At 38.8% G+C, this 16,404-nt stretch overlaps 1 protein-coding gene across 16 annotated transcripts in view; it reads right to left on the reverse strand.

Annotated features, from left to right (window-relative positions):
- Nucleotides 1–6,060: 6,060 nt before the first annotated feature.
- The window catches only part of EMSY (EMSY transcriptional repressor, BRCA2 interacting), a 41,789-nt gene continuing 31,445 nt past the window's right edge, over nt 6,061–16,404 (reverse strand). For 9 of the 16 annotated variants that reach the window (XM_077174477.1, XM_054628543.2, XM_077174476.1 and 6 more), the window contains 7 exons: nt 15,923–16,087; nt 15,510–15,668; nt 13,761–13,820; nt 12,572–12,723; nt 10,560–11,123; nt 9,206–9,574; nt 6,061–7,604 (listed from right to left, as the gene is read on the reverse strand). In XM_077174477.1, coding sequence (XP_077030592.1) covers nt 7,410–7,604; nt 9,206–9,574; nt 10,560–11,123; nt 12,572–12,723; nt 13,761–13,820; nt 15,510–15,668; nt 15,923–16,087 — 1,664 coding nt within the window. In that variant the 3' untranslated portion in view covers nt 6,061–7,409. The remainder of the gene's footprint in view (nt 7,605–9,205; nt 9,575–10,559; nt 11,124–12,571; nt 12,724–13,760; nt 13,821–15,509; nt 15,669–15,922; nt 16,088–16,404) is intronic. The other 7 variants (XM_077174473.1, XM_077174472.1, XM_077174479.1 and 4 more) reach the window with 4 other exon arrangements.

Genomic DNA, 16,404 nt, shown 5'->3' on the forward strand with positions numbered 1-16,404 from the left:
ACATGAGAAGTCACTGAGAAGGTATGGAACTTTTGTAATAAGATGACAACAGACACCCTTCCTGCCTGAACCAAGATCAAGAATGTGATTTGTAATGAAAATGAACCTCACTCTCCTAAAAAAGCTGTTGGACAGGAAAAGTGATTCCAGTAGCTTTAACAATGAAGTTGGGTAATTTAAACTTTTTTCTCTAGGTGTGGAAGGTAAGGAGAAAAGAGGCAATGGGGGCATAGCCCACCTCGGTCAGGAACTTGGTAATTTTTTGAGTTCTTTTAAGTTTTGCAAACAAGGGTACCACTACCAAATCAACCATCTAGGTGCAAACCATGGTTTGTGTCTCACTATAACAGGAGTTGCAGCTCTCTGTAGGGGATTTTTGTTGATCCCCTCCAGTTGTCCTGCTGGCATCTGTACATACCATGTACATCCAAATAAAACAATTTATCAGATCAACTCTTCCCCCCAACTTTTGCAATGGGACTGAAGCTCTGGGGCCAGAGTTGTTCTTATGCCATCTGCACCTTGATTGAAAGAATTCAAAGGATCCAGGTTATATTTATCTTTAAGTTTAAAGTTTGCAACCCCTGTTCCTCAACCTGTTTCTTTCAGCTTGAGGTTCTTATTTTATTTCCATACAATAAATTTCCATAAATGACCTGTGCTAACCCCAACCAAAAGTAACCCCAAGCCCTGGAGTACTTTCACAGTGGCTGATCAGACGAGGCCATTGCTCACTGAGTCCATGCCCTACTATCAGTTAAACTTCATAGCAATTATTTATAATACAGCCATTTGATAACAATTATTTGTAGCAAAGCTTTATCCTGTGTTCTCTGTACTTATCAAGCTCTGCTTTGCAGCATCTTCCTGGGTTAAGATGCTTTAGCAGATTTTTATTACGATTTTGGTCTCCTCAATTCTATTTATTACAGGAGAACTCATTCATGCCTCAGGACAAACTCAGAGGGGAACACAATCTGCAGCTAAATGAGTATGAGCATCTTCAAGGAATGGATCTAGCAAGGCTCCACCCTGACCAATATCCCTGCTTCACAGGGAAGGCAGCCCTCCAGTTCTCAAATTAGTAATGGTGGGCTTGAATATGTCATATTTACATGGTATATTTGAACAAAAGATGTAAATCAAGAGCTAAAACTGTGCTGTGGTCACCTAGAGATCTATATTATATATTTTCATGCAAAAACCAAGGCTGCACAATGCCCAGTAACAGCTATTGTATCCACCTGTAAATTGATGCAGATGGAAAACATTTTTAAGCATTCAAATCTTTCTCTGGACACCTTTTTAATATTAAGAGATACTGGAAAGTGACATCTGATGACAGTGTTTTGTTGGTAACCTGTGTCTCTGCAGTCCTGAAGTGGCCGCAGGGAGAATTGAACAAGCTGAAGTCTGGAGGGGAAAACAAATATCCCTCCTTCTGGGAACATTGCAGCTACAACACTTTGTTCTCACTAAATTTGTGCTTCTTCCCTGTGGTTTGCTCTTATGTCATTGTGAACCTCTTCTCAATACAGTATTTTTATTTCACATCCAAAACAAACCAAGAGAAAAACCAGAAAACATAGCACAGACCAGGAAAGAAGAAAAAATAATGCACAGGTGGTCACTGAAAAAGGTTGTTGAGTTTCCATCATGCTAGGATTCCAAAAACCCCCCAGGGACATGGTCCTGAGCAGTCTGACCCTGCTTTGAGCAAGAGGGTAGGACCAGATAATCTCCAGAGCTTCCTGCCAACCTCAGTGATGTGTGAGCACCAAGAACTGTTTCCCAGCTCTTTCCTGTATGCAGGGCTTGGGCAGCATCCTGAACAGTAAAAAAACCTGTGCAAAGAGACTTCCAGAGCCTTTAGCTGGCTTCTGGTAGAGCCTGACATGAAGGAAGTCGCAAAGTACTGGAGATCTATAATCCTCTGGGACAGTTCTAAGAGCTGTAACAAGCTGATTTTTTTTTTTTTTTACCATAAAAGACACTTTCTGAACAATGTTTGCTCTAATGAGTAATACATTAGGCTCTTAAAAGAAAGGACTATCAAAGTTTTACTAAAAGTGTCATCAAAAACGATTCTCGGTAGTTTGGGCATTCAAGTGACAGAATTAGATAAGCTTGGTTCCTTCCATCCAAGTCAAACCATTCTATGGAGTCTAAATCTCATATGTAGTCCATAAGAGACTGGTTGATATGCTTACCACTTCTGAAGGGTTCATTAATAGCCCCAAAAGCCCATGGTCCTAATCACCCACTCCCAGCTGGGTGACAAGAGTAGCTTTTCTGAATCCATCTAATAATGGCTACAGGAAATAGGATCACAGAAAATTTCAAAACTGCTAAAAACCTTACTGAGCTAGAAAGCTAATGAAAACACCGAGAAACCTAAAAAAACCTCAACCAAAAAACCCCAAGCAAACAAAAAACAACAAAAACCACAAAACAAAAAAAACCTCCAAGGCTTTTTTGTTTTTTTGAAGAGGCCAAATATTAAGCAAAACTAAAATCATAGGAACTTTTAAGAAGAACTAGGTCAGGAGTATTGGACATTTCTGACAGTTATCACGGAATGGTTTGAGCTGGAAAGGACCTTATAAATCATCCTGTTTCAATCCATTGCTAAGGGGGCAGTCCTGGGCTTCAAAAATGATTTAAGACCATTTGATTACTCTTCAATCCACAGTGCTTGAAAACTTCTTAATATCTTTTCTTTACCAAGTAAATTCAAAGGCCCTTTTCTCTAGCATTAATGAGCAATTTTCCAGGTACTGATTTTCCTATTTTAACACTTCAGCAACTTTTTACCAAAGTGCAGTAAAAACACCACCCCCCAAACCTATCCAAGATGATCAACTATCTCTGCATGCCAGTCATAGCTCTACATGCCTCAAGGTACCACCAAGTTCTCCTTTTTTTTCTCAGTTTAAATCCTTAGCATACTAATGCAACTCTCATTTGCCAATATTGGAGATACAAGGCCAGTAGATTTCAAACTGCAGCATCTGTGCTGATTGCAGAGAAAAGACTGCAAATGATAGAAAATACTATAGCCCTTGTCAACCCCAGTTTAACTATCCTCAATCTTACAACTGATTTTTTTTTTTCAAGATTTTTTTTTTCCTGTCAGTGTCAAGGTCCTGGCACAGCTTCCCCAGAGAAGCTGCCCCATCCCTGGAAGTGTTCAAGGCCAGGCTGGACAGAACTTGGAGCAACCTAGTAGAAGGTGTCCCTGCCCATGGCTGGAGTGTTGAACTGGATGAGTTTTAAGTCCCATTCCAACCCAAATCGTTTGATGATGATACTGTGCCTCTATACCAGACTGAAATGCCCCAACAACAATTTCTTCTTGCAACAGAACCCACAAATACACCTAAAGGTACCTCTTCCCTAACTTTCTCTTTGATAAGCTATGTTAACCTATAAATTTATCATAAGATGTTTCTTTTCTGCTGGAAGAAAACAGATTCAAAGATTCTCAGGACAGACTTGGAGTAGGGGAAAAAACTCAGTCCCACAGTTTGGATGGAAACCATGCACATGTAAACATTCTTCATGGTTTACTTCAAAACTTAGGGAAAGGAGCCAACCATAGACATGCAGGTGCTAAACATACTTTTTTTCCAATACAGGCAAAACCCAAAGCAGTATTTTTCTAGTTCATTATTCTATATTATGACCAGTTTTCTCTGGATTCAATGTTGCCAAGCTGAAATCATCTGCCTTTGTGGGGATGCACAACCACCTTCACCTGTGAAATCATTAGACTTCAGGAACTATTTCTGCATTAGAAACAAAAGCATATTGTCTCTATTCAAAATTTTTGATTTTTTAAAGAAGGTTTTAGATAGATGGTTTTGGTTTTTTTGTTTTTGTTTTTTTTTTTTTTAAATCCCATTGATTTAATAATTTATGCTGTTCAAAGGGTCCTAAGGGCCTTTTTTCTATTTTTCCCTGAAATTTCAAAAGCTCAGGGCTTTGTTTTGTAAATCGGAGAAAGACTGAGACTGAAAATACAGTTACCACAATGGTTTAACTTTTCCAGAAAAGATGCAGTCTTCTGTGATTCCCTGCATTTTTAAAGGACACATAAATTCCCCCTAGTTTCAGTACTTCCCCTAACTTGAGTTCACTTTCTTAGCATCCTTTTTTTGAAAATTCATGTGTGTTGCTGCAGCACCAGAGCACATTCATTTAACTGCTAAATTCCAAGCAACTCATTAATGCCATTTCACTTGCTCTACAATTTATCCACATTTTTCTGATAAGATACAAGCCTATTGCCTACTAATTCCCAGGACCAAAAATTATCACAACCATACCTACTCCTTCTTCCATTCTAAGAAAGGACATCAAATTAATTTCAGGAATGAAGATGCAGCTTATGAGGGACATGGGATATGCAAATATTGTTTTACATACTGATGGTTTATTTTCAGCAGTTTGATGATATTTATAGGGCTGTGAGAAGTGGATACATGGCTGCAGGGGGATGAAGTATCCCAAGGGCAGGTAGGAAAAAAGCTGCACATCTGGCAGGCAGGACAAAAGAACAGGCCTGGAGTTCATGCAAAGGAGAGAAGGCCAAATGCTCCAAGCACCTTACCTTACTGTCCTTGTAAAAATAATGTTTAAAAACACCCCAACTGTATCTACCCTACATTTTAGCTCATCTTGTCTATTTCTTATTTGTAAAGGTATTCATATGATGAAGTGCTGAAACACACAAATTCAATAAAAGAATCTGAAGAAAAACAAGTTGAAATTTGGGAAAGCAGCAAGAGAAGAATGTCAAGAATGAACACACTGATTACCAAAGTTCCTCCTTCTAAATTTCTCACATCACCCCTAGATATCCCCACCATATGCTTCAACTTGCCAACCTTTTATCAATCCCTTCTCATAGAAACATGAAAAGCTTTCAGATGTTAAACAATCTGCTGTCTTCACAGAACTGTCAAATAGTCCACTAGAGTTGACTATAGTGATGACTTTGCTCCAGTCATCACTAAAGAGGCAAACAAAAGTCTTACATAAAACATCAGGATAAATTGGACCACAACTCAACAACAGAGTGAATCCATTAGGTGTTCAATTCACCTTACACTATTTCTTGGTATCTATTTTTGGCTGGGGAGAGCATATGCCTTCACCTAAAACTGAAACTGTAACTTAGGGCAATGTTATTAGTTGTCAGTTGTAAGTGTTTAAGAAAGTCTTGCTCTCTCTTATATTCTCATGGCCTTCCAGTCCTACATATACCAGGGACACTCAAAGCACTGCAAGAACCCAGGTGACAATGAAAATTTGATCCAAGCCAGAAGAACTGTGTGTGTCACCTGCTTTGGACCCTTCACTACTGGGTATGGAAATACAGACCACTCCTTATGCTGACTTATGCAAAGCACAACAGACTGTCCACTGTCAATGACATCAGTATTAAGGCTCTTTTTGTCATCCTGTAGCAATGGGGAACTTTCACAACTTAAAGCATAACTTCTTCACTTTTGTTGATTGCTGTGGTTTCATTAAAACAAGAGTAAAATCTCCTGAATAGTTATCAAAACCCTAACTACCTACAATGACATACTGGCAGGGTTATTATTTAACTAAAGAAAGGAATGTGGAATGTTTCATTTAAACATATTATTCTCTTCAATCCTGAGCACTATGGACATCAGAATCCAAACCAATACTTATTTCAATACAAAGGTAACACAAAAATCGTTAGTTTCATAACCCATTATTCCAGTATTCCCATGTCAAATGTGTCAGGACATTTCTCCACAATTATATTCTACACTATTTTAGAACTAACACTGATGGAAAAAGAAGACAGAAGGAAAAAAGAAGTATATGAAGATCCCAGTGACTTAGTTTATAAGACAGCTGACGTTAGAGAAAACCAAGAGCCCCCTCTAGGGGTTACTGGAAGTTCTAACATTGGTGGATTCAGAACAGCTTAGATAATGGTTTTCAGGATTTGTATTTTTCAGTTTGAGTTACTTCAGTTGGAATTCCACCTTAACTATGATATCAACAGTAAAATGACAATTTAAAAAGAAAAGACTGACGCAAAAAGCTGTATTAGATTTTGGATGAAATCTACTTACAGTACTTCAGCACCAAAACGTGGGCAGTTAGGCTTATACATTTATATACAATTAAATGATGTCAAAGTCATAAAATGCTTAGTTATTTATAATGAAATCTATACAAAACAGTTAAAAACATGGTTTTATATACATTTTGAAAAGAAAAAAGTATTGTCTCGATTACCAGAATGTATTTAAAACTGGTTCTCTTGTCCCATCTGAACCCAAACTGCTCTCTGTGACTTGTAACTACCACAAAACCCCAATGTATTGCTTCAACAAGCCAAGGCATAAGGCTAATTTTGGAAACCCACCATTGTACACCCATTTAACCTTTTAAACTCCCCAAACGGTCAATTTTAAAAACAGCATGTAAGAGTAAAATATAAATTTTTAGAAGTCTTAGCTCACTTCTAAATTCTTAAGTTCAACTTGGAAAGATGTTGAACTATTGATCCCCAATTTTGAAAAACTGATTATAGCAAAATGCACCTCCTTCTCCCTGGTTTGTACTAGAATTAATACAACTGCCTGTTTCACAGGAACTTTTTTCAACAACTTGTCTCACTTTAAATTTCATATTTAAATAAATAATCAAAGGTTAACTAGAGTAGATGAGCATTTTGTATGCTTATGGCAGAAAGAAATGCCTCATCTACTATTACCCTACATCTTGTAAAGCATGAAAACAAAACTCCACTAGCAAATCCACTTTGCTACCAGTTAGCAGTTTTGCTTATTTCCAAACATTCACCAACAAGAATTTTAAAAAAATATTCTAAGCTTTTGAAAAAAATTTTTAAGTGAGCATGAGTGCAAGAAAGCCAACCAACTCCAAAATTCCTGGGGCTTTTCCAGCACTGTCAGAGACATTTTTTCTCTCACATGCTATTTGAAAATAAAAAAAATTATTGAATGTTTTCTTTTTTTTAATGGTGTTTTGCTCAACAGCTAAAAAGACACAGCAAAATAATGATCCCTTTTCACTTAAAGCTGTTTCAGTATCTGGGCAAGGGCTTCAATAGCACAAGCTGTAGAATTCATTACAGATTTGTTTCTGAACAGGAGTACATTCCACTGTCACAGGTTTACTAAATCTTGGTACCTACATCTTCTCTTCTTTTTTTTTCCAAAACCATTTTTAAGATTCAGCTTTTGCAATACTGTCTTGTTAAAACCTACTGATGCTTCAAGAGTCCAATGAACAATTCTAATAGGCAAAGTGCTCTAAGACATCACAATAGAAGGGCATCTTGGATGCTCAAAAATCCCAAGATATTTTAAAGTACACTCCAGTGTCTCTATTCTTTAGGATTGTTCAAGAGAACTTTGAGAGGGGCTGGGCTCAGTGCCATCCTCAGTGCTGCTGTCCACATCTTGCTCCATTGCTGTCTCCTCATCATCGAGGCGCTGACTGGTGAAGTTGTTGAGCTCCAGGAGCCCGCTGGGTTCCACCACCACATTGGAGCTGGAGTGACAAGGGATGGGATAGTGAGGGATAGTCTGAAAGAAAGAAAATATTTAAGTTTAATGAACAATATTGAAGGTAAAGGCATCTGTGCAAGCACAGATTTGTGGAAAAGGGATTATTTGGTCTCCAAGGGCAATTTTCCCTAGCTGAGGCTTCAAAGCAGCCTTTCACTGGACTGGGTTTTGAAAGGTAAAATTTGAATAATCTTGCTCTCCAGGCCTTTGATCTTCCCTAAAGGTCTGTGACAGCATAACCAATGCCCATCATCCACCATTCTGCAAACCCAAAGCAGAGATAATATTTTCTTCAGCCTGATCTTTTTTAGACAAGACATGGTGATAAGAGAATAACCTGAGTTAAAATGACTCACAAGGACCATCGAGTCCAACTCCTGGCCCTGCACAGGACAACTCCAAGAATCCCACCAGGCAGTGCATTGTCCAAGCACTCCAGGAGGATTCTGTTTCTTGTGTACAACAGAGTTCAAGCTCTGGCCCTGCTCAGAGCTGCAGCTCAGAGGCTGAGGAAACACAATTGCTATTGATTTCTATTATTTCTATTATGATTTCTATTATTATTATTATTATTATGTCTATTTTTACTTGTACTTTCACAGGTTAAAAAGCTAAATCTGTGACTTCATACAACTGAAATTCTGGGCAATAATTGACTTTTTAAACAGCTCATAGCATGCCACAATGATAAATAGCACCAATTCTCAAAAGATACAGGTTTGAAGTAAAACAGAAATCTATCTTTGTCTATATAAGGAGGACTAAAAATGAATACAGAACTGGTAATTGCTACAAAAGAGAAGTTAGCCCCAGTAAAGACTTCACAAAGTATCATGAAAAAATTGAAATCTTTGTACACAAATTGTTTCCCACATCAGAAGTATTTTCACTGTAACACAAGCATGATACCTATTAAAACAATTTCAGTCCACACTACTATTTGTGTGAACATAAGCCATACCAACTTGTCTACAAAAATTCACATTACAGCACTTGGAAGACTTACATACACTCCTCAGTTGACACTGTGACAACTTATTACAACATAAACCATCATATTTAAGGCAGCAGAATCAACGAAAATATCAAGCATAGCAGTTAGGAAATGATTCAAAGCATTTAGGCTAAAGATCAATAGGAATTTTATCTCAGAAGTGCTCTTACCCTAAGTGAAGTTAAAAAGTTTTCTTCTGATTTCAGACCTTATTTGCTGAACCTTTCCAGTAAGCAAAGCCTACAATGTCAATAATTTTACACTCAGAAGCAACTTTAATAGATAGTATAAAGGATTCTAGAACATAACTCCATACTAAGTGTTGAAGCAGTTTTAAGCATTGCAAATGAAAGTACTTTGTAAAATGGGATGAGTTTGGTTGTTTTCTTAGAAGAAGGAAGACACTGAGGACATAGTAAATGATACACAGTACTAGAGAAACCTGAGCCCTATTAAGAAGAATTACACTTCAATGTAGCAATTGATTACAAGCTAAGAGTAGAAACAGAACCAAAACCTGGGGAATAAACCCAGGAGTACTCAAACATCATTCAGTGACTATCATCGCATCAGACACGTGTTTGCTGTGCTCAATCTTTGCCTTATTTGCTCAGTCTTCTCTTACCTGGACAACAATTTCTGAAGAGCTCTCTTCAGCTTTCTTTTGTGATATATTCTGAATGTGTATAAACTGGTTTGTTGTAGGTATTCCTCGTGCCTCGAGTTTCCTCTCTGTTAAAGTAGGACCAACAGCAGGAGGACTTGAGCTGGATTCTGCATGTGTCTGTTGCTGGGGGATGGAAGGTGCCGTCATCCCTACTGCAGCCACCCTCGGGCCCTGGGTACAAGGTGACGACTCTGCTTCACTAGCAGCTGTACTAGTGGACGTGGCCTTGTTTGGGGGATCCACTACCGTGTGCTCTATGTTTGCATCAATCTGAGCTTCCACCATAGACACTCTCAATATATCTGCTACTGATGTCTCCGTGGATGCCTGCATGGGAAATAGGCTGGTAACCAGCAATGCCTGTTTGGGCACAGAACTGCCACCTGCTACCTTTGAAACAAAAGGAGGCTCGTGCCCCTCTAAAGTTAGCTCTGTAACAGTGGATCCTTGCATTACAGTTAGATGTTGCACCTGAAAATCAAATTTTTGTTGTGCATATTACAGTTAATATATTTTTTTATTGAAATCCTCATCAAAATTTCCAAGGAAAGAATAGCACAAACAACATACTTGCTATTAGGAAGACAATTGAAACTCAGTGTTTTAACAAAGGAATTAGCAATGATAGGGCAACAGTTAATTGAAGCCTGGGGAAAAGCAGCTTTTTAGGCTGCTAGATAAGGATTGTAGCAGTATAATACCACAGCAGCGTAATTTTCCTTTGGGATTTACAGCCCTCTGGTATGTTTGCTAGTTGTCACATCTATTCCTGAAAGGGCCAGAAAAATTGTACTTTTCTGGAGTTAGTCAAACTACATTTTTTCCCATGTTCCTCAGTCTCTGCCTTTTTCCCTCCCAAGGAAAATCAAAATACTCCTGTACGTGAAAGCCATATAACTTCAGGAAGATGTAAACTATAAAGGAAGAGGAACAATGGAGAGCCTTCGGAGACTGCAGTGTATTCACCTTTATTTCTACAGAAATAAAAAGTGCTACGGGAACGGAAATTACGAATGCATCATTATCTAAAAATTAAAAGAAAATAACTAGGGACAAATTCCGTGCACCAGTGGTGGCTGAAATTAAGAAAAACTGTCCAACAAAATACATTTGTGAGCTCTATGGATTTTTCCCCTATAACATGTGCTTCTCTCTCCTAGTGTCAACCTTCTGCTGGGCTAATTACTACCAGCGGAATGAGGGATTCTCTCTTGCCAGGACAAAACACTGCTAACAGCGACAGGGTCGGTGTTTTATTTTTTTTTTCCTTGAACAGCGACGTGTATTTTGCATGCTATCAATATTCCGTTACCTGGCTTGCTGGCTGTTTCTCTGAAGAGGCAGGTAGCTGCATTTGACTCTGGGGGGGCTGGGGTTGCACGTAGATTTTTTGTGCCGTTGGTGCCTGTTGCAGTTTGGGCAGCTGCTGCGTGGTTTTTACTGCAAGCACCTGTACTACAGTTTGCTGTGGCTGTGCCACTAAGGTAGGGAGTTGCCTTTCTTTGGCCATCATATGATGTGGGGGGTGCTGTGCATCTGGTTTGGTCTGTGCTTGCTCTTGCTGCAGGGGGGTTAGCTTTTGATGCCTTATGGAAAGTTGGGGCATTTGTGGGAGTTTGTGCTGGATTTGATCAGCCTGCAGGTGGATTGTCTGCTTCTGCTTAGTCTGGAAACACTGCAGAGTTTTCACTTGCAGTTGAGTCTGTTCCAGCTGTGGCTGACTCAGTTTTTGCTGCTTTTGTGTCTGCGATTGTGTCAGGGCAGATCTGTAAAACAGGCCAGTCTGAGGATCTAAGGTGTCCATCTCTTCCACTTCTCCCTCCTCAGTTCCAAGTTGTTCACTGTGTTTGGTAAATGCAGTGTGACTGCTTAAGGCCTTAAGAAGAAGAATTTAGAGCAAGTTAGTAAAGAGAAATATAAGAACAGAAATAGAAATAATAGAAATGTTATAGAATAATTTTTATAGAAATAAATCTTAATGTTTCAAATGGACTACTTCAACTTTTTTTACCATTACAGACTTCCAATGCATGTATAAAAAGATACTCTTACATGGGTATTTCACAATATATAAGCAATCAAGATCTATTATTATAATGTTAAACTGTGATACATCTCTATGTGAGAACATGAGCTTCACAACTAACCCTCTGTTGGATTATGTGGATCTTGCTTGTTTCAGACTGAGGCTCAAAGCTCCCTAAGGTTGCCTGGCAGTTGGATATGAAACAGCAGGGAGTAGCAGGTGGCTGAGTCAGCAGCTCCTCATTCAAGCTAGAGTCTCTCTGCAGAATAATTTTTTATTCTGCCTCTTGAAAGCCTAATCATCTTCTCTAGGGTCTCTTCTGCAGGGCCCCCCTACAGGCTGTCCTATTTTAGCAGAGATCCTCTCTTCTTCTTCCTTTCTCAAAATTGCATTGCAATTTTTCTTGGACATTACACAAACATTTGTCTTTTTGAAGGAACGAGCAACCTATGCTTTGTAAACCAAAATGTATAAATGCACTGAAAAATGGTGTTAGCAAGATCAAACAGCTTAATACACCTGTAAAAATATACTGCCTGACATGAGTTTTTAACTCTAATGCAGTACTGTTCTGGACTGCAGCTGAAGTTCCACAAGTTAAAGCACTGCAGAGTTGAGCAGGTCCTGATCAAAGTCATCCAAGTGGTTTCAGCAAGACTTCACCACAAGCTGCACTTCTTGTTTGAATAGTTTAGAATCCCCACAGTCCTGATCTAAATATGATCTGAGTTTTTGATTCAGAGAAGCTTTCCTATCCACAAACTAAAGACATCAAATGGAAAAGATACTACGTGCTCTGTATACTGACCAGTTTCCATTTCAGCCCTCTTCCCTCTACACTATCACCAATATAACCTAATGAGGTCAGGCCACTGCAATACTGCAACCACCCTCACCACCAAAACACAGCCACAGAATGGTTTGGCTTGGAAAAGACCTTAATGACCACCTAGTCCAACACCCCTGCCATGGGCAGGGACATCTTCCACTAGACCAGGTTGCTCCAAGTCCTGTCCAACCTGGCCCTGAACACTTCCAGGGATGTGGTATCCACAACTTCCCTAAGCAGCCCATGCCTATGCCTCACTAACCCTACAGTAAAGAATTTATTTCTAATATTTAATCTAAACCTCCTCTCCTTTGGCTACTGAAGTGATACTAAAATAATTTATTTGCCTGTATGCTGAACATTTTTGGTGGCAGCACCATGATACATCCATTCAGAATAAGCCCTGGTCCTAGGCAATTTATATGACCTAGTGGTGTTTATAGCCTTCTGGGAAAAGAAAGGATCCAACCTGCTGCATGATATGGGTAATGGCGCCAGTGGAGGATGCAGGAATAGATTTCACCACAACAGAAGTCTGCGTTGCTGTCTGGGACTGAGCCACGTGCTGCACCAGAGTCCTCTGGGGCTGAGATGACTGGTGGGGCTGGGACCGATGACTGACTGAAAGTAAAGAGGTCAGTGGCACTTCTCCAGAACTAACTGCAGGAACTTCAACTGTCTGCTTTGCAGTTAAGCTTCAACTGAAAGCATACATGAGTGAAAAAGATCTAAGCATGGAAAATGTTTTTTACTGTGGGCTAGTGTCAACCTTCATGATCTATTCTGAGAAACCTCTTAAACTGAGATTTTGCTTTTGTCTGTTTCCTAACGACACTTGGTCCAAACCTCCTCTGGCCACCCTTTCCCAATACATCAATTTTGCAAGCAGAGTTTATATGTGATGTTCAGCTGGGTTCTTTATACAGCACTAGAATATTGCTGTAGAACACAAGTTATTATGTCATTTTTACACTGTTAAAAGCACGTCCACAATTGACTGCAATTACGAACAGCAAGCCTTGCTCACCAGGTGAGCATAAACTAAATTTGGAAAATTAACAAGATTAGATTAGCAAAAGAAGATAGATTAGAAAATGTTTGGGTTTTATTAAAGCAAATGAGGCTGATCAGAAATGATAGATCAAAAAACGTAGACCTTGTTATGGGTCTATGTCACTTTTGAGAACAGATCTAACTTGAGTTACAGAGCTATAGTGATAGGCCTGTAATTAAACAGTGGATTGATAGAAAAATCATGTGCTGCTGAGGGAAAAAAAAAAAAAAAAAAAAAAAGAAAAATTCTATATTCCAGTCACTGACAGGATATGAATCCAAATCTCTTTATGTCTGTCCATACTAACATGCAAATATTTGTGCAATCTAATTTCTTAGTTACAAAGTATTTAATCACCGAAGGAGAACAAGCACAGTTTAAACTCAGTTGTAACGTAACTTAAAATTAAAAAGTTTCTAGTGACCTTCCCGAAATGTCTTTTTTAAAGAAAGGTCAAATTTTGAATTAATATAATTTTACTTTCTCACTCCAAGAAAGTTGGTTTACATCAATACTGGCCTGCATGCTGTGCCAGATTTATCCTGGATATCTCCCAACAATTCCTACACAATTGAAAACTTAATTTAAAAATAAAGTTTCTAACCTATATGGTTGTGTAGATATTCTTCCGAATGTGAACCAATACAGTGTTGTCTTCCTGAGTCTGCAGACAGACAAAAAACGGTGACACTAAGATGTGTGAATTGCTCCCTTCATCTCATGAGGAAGCACACTCTGAATCCCAGCTCCCAAATCCTTTGGTCTAGGCACATGCAGGACACTTCTCAACAGACTATAGGTTCTTTACTACCTTACTACTGAATTTTTAGCAGAAAATATAGCTATGTGGGTTACTGATAAATTCAGAGAAGCACGAATCAAACCAAAATGAAACTCAAGTTACTTGCATTCCTTGGCAATGTTCAGAGAAACTGGGGGAAGGGACAAAAACCTAAGTGCAAAATAACCAGTTTAGTGCTGCAGCAGAACCTGCTGCTGCCAGCCCATAGAGTCTGCACTTCTCTGGAAGATTGCCACATTTCAAGTCAATGTTTACAGAAATCCTAATACTTAAAACAGTATCTCCATATCTCCAGGAAATTTTTAGCCATTGCACTTTGTATGGTTTCTAAGAAAAAAGAAAAGTACTGAAGTCTACAAAGACACTGACTGTAATTTTCCATCCTCCCTGCAAAAGGCCCTCTTGTACATCAATTTTCACAGCAAGACCTATCAAAAACTGGAACCTTGAAGAGAAGCCCAATGCACAACATCTGCATCAGTGAAGATATTTGACTGCTAATTGGAAAGCACTGTAACGCCATTTATTATACTTTGGAGTTTGTTCTAAAGGAGATCCAAGGGAGCATGATTAAAATATTTGAAATTGAAGCCAGATACAGTAAGTGCTATTCAAAAGAAAAAATAATAACATCCCCCCAGCCCAAATTTCACACAACTTAAATTCAGGCCATTCAAGGGATGGGAGCAAGGGGAAGAGTACAGAACAAAATGAAAAAATCAGATTAGATATTTAGCACTAAAATCATGGAGCTACAGATATGTAGTAATACAGTTTAATACAATTAAGTTTTATTTCTCTTTTCCAATGTAGAATTTGTTTTTGCTTTCATTTTCCAAATAATATAGAGGCCAACAATATGGGTTGAGAAATGAAAATGGGAAACAGGTAATCTGATCCTTTCATGTATGTATGGGAAGTGTCTCATAGCTAGTGTTCTGGGGTAGTAGGGAACATCAGAGAGACAAGAGAAAGGACTTACACAAAATGGATGTCCAAATAGGAGTCAAGAATTTAAAGAGATGAATTTAAGTAACTTATATATTTTAGAAGGGCATATTTATTAGTTCAAGGCTTTCTTGAAAATGAAGAAACTGGGGCTACATTACCCTGTTATATGCACACCTTGCTTTAAGTCGGGACTAAATGGATTTTAACAAACTCAATCAATGTCTGACTCATTTCAGTAAGTACAAAATCTAGCCTATGGTTCCTCTAGCTTCATTTTCTACTTTCTTCTTACTGTACATTTTCCTTTCAGGGTGCTGGGACAGTCTGTCTTCTACGTCCAGGGAATGGAAAATCTACTCAAGTGGGCTATCTTGAAGCAACCACTCTGTTTCAGTTAGAAACATTCTCCCCTGTGGCCCAGCAAGGCAGATGCAATCTCTGTCCCCTGCACAGGGTCTCAGGAGTGGAAGAAAATACTCATTTCCTCTACAGAAAATTACAGCAAAAACACAAAAGTAAAACCTACTGTAAGAAAACTCTAAAATTAAGTCCTCAGACTTCAACTGCAAAGCCACCCTCACACTAACCTTAGACACTTACCAGTAGTGATATATTCAGCCACTAGTTCTGACTCTACAACAGCAATTGAAGGGCTTTCTGGAGAATGCCTCTTTTCTTGAGTCATCTGGATTGGAACAGCCATTTGGCTCAAGTCAATGGTAGGCTGCCTTGGCTTTGATTCCAACTTTTCCTTCACTGCTTTAGAAGAAAGGCAAAGCATAAAATCAACGCTAATATTTAAACCTTCACAATAAAATAAACCTATAATATAAATGTACTAGTTTAATTAAATATAGTGAACACTATAGATGCAAACAGATACAGGATAAAAAGGAAGGAATCAAGTTGATTCAAGATAAGTGCTTTTCAATTACAAAACTTATTACAAAAAGCCTGCTTAAGCAAAAAATGACCTCTGAATTTATCCTAAACAATCTTATGGGTTTTCAGACCTGTTGTCTGCTGAAGTTCCAGCAAAGCTTTTATTGTGGAAGTAGCTGACTGAGATTCACTGGATACATCCTGGTAAATTATTGTAGGGTTTGTGTCCACAGGAATTTCATGTTCTGACCAATCTTGACTTCTTGAGGCAATCACATGGACTACAGGCTGAGAATCTGTTTGCAAAAAAACCAAAGGCACATCATAAAATCATGGAATGGTTTGGGTTGGAAGAAACCTGAAAGCTCATCTCATTCCAACCCCCTGCCAAGGGCAGGGACACCTTTCACTAGACCTGGTTGCTCCAAGCCATGTCTGACCTGGCCTTGGACACTTTCAGGGATGGGGGGCAGCCACAGCTTCTCTGAGCAACCTGTGCCAGTTCAAGTCATCATACAACCATTTTGGGTTGGAGGGCTCTCATCCAACTTCTTGCTTTAAAGGAGGGTGATAATTCAAAATTATTCCAAATTACTCATTACTTATTAGTTTT

Source organism: Agelaius phoeniceus, chromosome 2, assembly GCF_051311805.1.
Source record: "Agelaius phoeniceus isolate bAgePho1 chromosome 2, bAgePho1.hap1, whole genome shotgun sequence".
NCBI lineage: Eukaryota > Metazoa > Chordata > Aves > Passeriformes > Icteridae > Agelaius > Agelaius phoeniceus.